Source organism: Aplysia californica, unplaced genomic scaffold, assembly GCF_000002075.1.
Source record: "Aplysia californica isolate F4 #8 unplaced genomic scaffold, AplCal3.0 scaffold00226, whole genome shotgun sequence".
NCBI classification, from domain to species: Eukaryota; Metazoa; Mollusca; class Gastropoda; order Aplysiida; family Aplysiidae; genus Aplysia; species Aplysia californica.
In genome coordinates, this window is record NW_004797496.1 from 195,850 (window position 1) to 200,894 (window position 5,045).

General features: G+C 40.7%; 1 protein-coding gene across 1 annotated transcript in view; it reads left to right on the top strand.

Annotated features, from left to right (window-relative positions):
• The window catches only part of LOC101864624 (calcium-activated chloride channel regulator 4A), a gene marked incomplete in the record, with an annotated part of 27,516 nt that overhangs the window by 9,582 nt on the left and 12,889 nt on the right, over positions 1-5,045 (top strand). Inside the window, 3 exon segments of the mRNA XM_013083345.1 lie at positions 2,819-2,940; positions 3,607-3,834; positions 4,803-4,989. Of these exon segments, the coding sequence (XP_012938799.1) occupies positions 2,819-2,940; positions 3,607-3,834; positions 4,803-4,989 (537 nt within the window).

Sequence of the window (5,045 nt, forward strand, 5' to 3'; positions counted from 1 at the left end):
CAAGTCGAGATATTTGCAAAAAGAAGGTGTAGGGGGTCACCTGTTTTCAGAGGTAAAATTTGTGAGAAAATGGCCGCCAAAGATTAGTAATTTCTCTAGCTTAAGAGTCCGTGATAACTGAAAATGTGCATTCTGTGTGCCTTTAATCAACGTTTTTCAGAAAAATTCCACACAGAAATGAGTTCTTTCATGAGCATGAAAGGCGTTGAGCCAAAAAACAAAAATTAGATAAAAATTCACAAACCTGCGAAAAAACGCAAGCTTCTTCACTTTGATTATTTTGACGAGAGCCTGATTCCACCACGCTGCCTCACATATAAGAAGCTGGTCACTTCGACCTTGCCTGTCCGGGCGATCTCAGACTGAGAGTGATACAATGTCCTGGAAGACAGAAGGCAATACTCGATAGAAACCTTCCCACACGAGATTCGAACCCAAGTCGGGTGTTTCGCTGTGTGCAATGGCAAAGTGGTTAATCACCACACAACAGACACCGAGATCAACTTTACTTTCACTTTTCTTTTTCCTTCCTCTGGTATCCTTAGGATGTTGAGTAGAGGTGCAAGTTTCGGTCCTGTGCTAGGTGTGTAGCGTCGGTGATAGATATGTTATGCTGTTCCAGGACCTTTTTAACCCCTTCCAACCAGGTCTTCCTTGGTCTTCCTCTTGATTTAAAGACAGAGTCAAGGGTGTTGTAGGCTCTAGTTGCTAGTTGTTTCTTTGGCCATTCGGGTTAGATGCCCAAACCATTTGACTCTTTGACGCTCTATGAATGTTATTACTGGTAGTATTCCAGTTTGCAGACGTTTGATTTCGTTTCTTATTCAGTCTCTTCATTCAAGCCATTCTAAAATTGATGCAAAATTGTATTTAATTTGGCCTGTATGACAAAATACACAAAATGAGAAAACTTAGCCAAACTCACAGCATGGCACCACAAGACGCAGGAACTATGCGCGAACAGCCAAAGACATCGCCACGAACAAGTAACATTATCAACATTAAAAGCGATAATCCCTGTAACATCTCAAACACTATTTTTTAAAGCTATTATCATAACTTAATAATAATAACAACAACAACAACAACAATAACAGCTATAAGAGTGTTAACAATAATAATGCTAGTAGTAATAGTAGTAGTAGTAGTAGTAGTAGTAGTAGTAGTAGTAGTAGTAGTAGTAGTAACAATAATATTCTTATTATTATCACTATTATTATTATGATTGCAATTAACACTAATGATTGCAAAACAAGTATAAGAGCAACATATTAGTAGACTGAAATGATTTGTTCCCTTCACTGTGTTCTTTTCAGATAATTCACTTTTGCAATGACGACAGAAGTAACCTCAAACGCGTCCATAACTACGAGTCTCCCAGCAGACATAACCGTCTATGTGGAAGTCGGAGCACCTGGGCAGTCATCAGCCAATCTCCGGGTCTGTTCATTATTGTTGTTATTATTATTATTATTATTATTTTTATTATTATTATTATTATTATTATTATTATTATTATTATTATTATTATTATCATATCATCATCATCATCATCATCATCATCATCATCATCATCATCATCATCATCATCAATGACATTTCGAATGGAGTTATTTGGACGAGTGGAGGTGCTGCTAAGCATATTGACAATGGAGCTAAAAAAGAGCCTCGCTCTCACTCGAAGATTTCTTCGCCGGGCCCATTAAGGAAATAAAAAAAATCATCATCATCATCACCGTCATCATTGTAAAAAGTAGTGAAGATAAAAGAGTTGAGATTTGTAAATTTTTCAAATTTAATGAAAATAAATATCCATTTATTTTTAATAGAAGTCAAAGACATTTGCGAATGAAGGAGGTGGGGGTGATCTGGTATCAGAGGTAAAATACGCGAGAAAATGGAGGCCAAAGATGAGTTATCTCCTTAGCTTGAGAGTCTGTGAAAAATTAATATTTACATTTTTTTGTGCATTTAATCAACGTTTTTCAGTAAATGTGTTCTTTAATGGGCATGAAAGGTATTGAGCCAAAAAAAACCCGAACATTTTATAAAAATGCATAAACCTGGGGGAAAAAATGCCAGTTTCTTCACTTTGATTATTTTGACGAGAGCCTGGTTCCACCACACTGCCTCACATATTATTTAGTCCCTCCTTCTCTCTGCTGGGACATTGTATCCCTCTGAGCACAAGTTGACCCAGACAGGCAGCTTTTGAAATAGCCCACATCTTTAATAAAGTAAAAATAGTGATAAGAAAAATAGTTATAGATGCAAGAGTAGTGTGTTGGAGGTGCAATTCCCTTTGGGCAGGTCATTTTTTTTCTTCAAATTTTGTTCTTTGGCATAGTATTTAACCCAAAATTGAGCTTCTCCGCCGTGTATATTATAATCACGAATCTTTTCCAGCAAATCAAGTGTTGAAAAAGAAAGCGTCTAAATGTAGCGAACATTAGTTCTCTCTCTCTGTCTCTCTCTCTCTCTCTCTCTCTCTCTCTCTCTCTCTCTCTCTCTCTCTCTCTCTCTCTGTCTATCTATCTATCTATTTATCTATCTATCTATCTATCTCTCTATCTCTCTCCATCTCTCTCTCTATCTCTCTATCTCTCTTTCTCTCTCTCTATCACACCCCCCCACACACACACACACACAAACACACACACACTATCTCTCTCTCTCTCTCCCTCTCTCTCTCCCTCTCTCTCTCCCTCTCTCTCTCCCTCTCTCTCTCCCTTTCTCTCTCCCACCCAATCATTTGGATAAAATCCACGTTTACATACGTTTACACTTAGAGAATAACACCGGTGATTTGCGTCCACAGACTTCTTTGGAGGTCTGAACGCCCCACGGGACATCCATGACACTACGCCGAAGTTCAAGGTCGTTCGTCTTACTTCCTCTCGCCGTATGGTCATGGCCATAGACACCTCGGGAAGCATGCAGGTGAGAGTCCATGGTGAGAGTCCATGGTGAGAGTCCATGGTGTGAGAGTCCATGGTGAGAGTCCATGGTGAGAGTCCATGGTGAGAGTCCATGGTGAGAGTCCATGGTAAGCGTCCATGGTGAGAGTCCATGGTGAGAGTCCATGGTGAGAGTCCATGGTGAGAGTCACAGAAAGCATTGTGGGAATAGAAAATTCTTGGAAATGCTTTGTGACGTAATCGGCCCAATTTAAGTTGTTAATGAAGGCCTGTCAGGGCAAATATGAAAGAAAGAGGAGAGGACAGAGAGCGATAGAGAGAGAGAGAGAGAGAGAGAGAATGAGAGAGAGAGAGAGAGATAGGAAGGGGGAGAGAGACAGACAGAGACAGAGAGAGACAGAGAAGATAGACAGACAGACAAACAGACAAACAGACAGACAGACAGATAGAGACAGACAGAGAGAGACAAATAGATAGATAGATAGATAGATAGATAGATAGATAGATAGATAGATAGATAGATAGAGAGAGAGAAAGACAGAGAGAGAGATAACAGAGAGAGACAATGAGACAGAGAGAAAAGCAGAGCGAAAGAGAAATAAAGAGAGAGAGAGAGAGAGAGACAGAGAGAGACAGAGAGAACGAATAACTACTATCTTTAATCCAATTGCATTATTTCATTACACAGGACGACGAGAAACTTATCAAGGCCAGGCAGGCGGCGACCAGTTTCATTGAAGACGGTCTGGATGACGGAGCCTCGGTGGGCGTCATCTCCTTTGCTAAAGAGGTCAAGGTCATGTCTCCGCTTGTCAAGGTCGACTCAAAGGAGAGCAGGAAAAACGTCACAAGAAAGCTTCCAACAGAGACTGGAGGAGAGACGTGTATTGGCGCTGCCTTGTTGAAGGCGATAGAGGTGACTGAAAGAGCTAAATGAAACAGATCTAGTGGTGACTGAAAGAGCTAAATGAAACAGATCTAGTGGTGACTGAAAGAGCTAAATTAAATAGATCTAGTGGTGACTGAAAGAGCTAAATACGACAGATTTAGTGGAGACTGAAAGAGCTTAATACAATAGATTTGGTGGAGGCTGGAAGAGGTAAGTACAATAGACCCAATGGTTACCGAAAGAGCTAAATAAAACAGATCTAGTGGTGACTGAAAGAGGTAGATCAGATAAACGTCGAGGTGACTGAGACAGCTAAATAGAACAGATGTAGATGTGACTGAGAAAGTTAGATAAAAAAAGAACTTGAGGTGTGCGCCTTTCATTCAACATGTTCGAATTCGGAGTGACGGAAAAAACATTTTCTCCGAAATGTTCCCCTATCACACCATTTCCTGCTCTCTAACAATGTTCTGTCGTCTGCTTTAGTCTTCACTTTTTGTCCTCACCCCCTCACCTCTTTCGCCTCCTCCTCTGTCCTCCTGACTCTTTCTGCTGCCTTTCTACTGCTACTCCAGGGCTACTTTTCCTACTGTCGTTAAGCCACACCCCTGATCTTATGGTAAGTAAGACCTAACACCTAGCCTTCTCGGAAAAGAGCAACAAATCTCGGAGGTCCCATGCGCAAGTAGCGTACGTTAAAGATCGCTTGGTGGTCCAAAATCAATAAGAGTAGGGTTCGGCCCCCACCAGAGCAAAATTCAAAATTGCCTACCAACTGAAAATTTATGTTTAATGAGTCCCGCGCCCTCCTATGACCTGATGCAGTTGTAAGCACCGTGAAACACTTACCAAGAAAAAATCAATCAATCAATGAGTGAATAAATAAATAAATAAATAAATAAATAAATAAATAGATAAATAAATAAATAAATAAATAAATAAAATGGATAATTGTCTTTTAATAATTCTACCTCACAACCCATCACTTTCTCCAGCTGTTCAAGAGACATGACGAGAACGCGACTGACGCCTTCATCGTGCTCATCACAGACGGCCAGGAGACGTCTGCGCCGACCGTTGATGACGTCCTAGACAAGGTCAAGGCCGCGGGGGCTGTTGTCAGTGTCATCACATTTTCGGACGATGAAGACAAAAATCTGGAGAGGCTGGCGCAGAGGACAGGTTTGTGTGTGTGTTTTGTAGGAGTTGGAGGGTTAGTGTGTGTGTGTGTGTGTGTG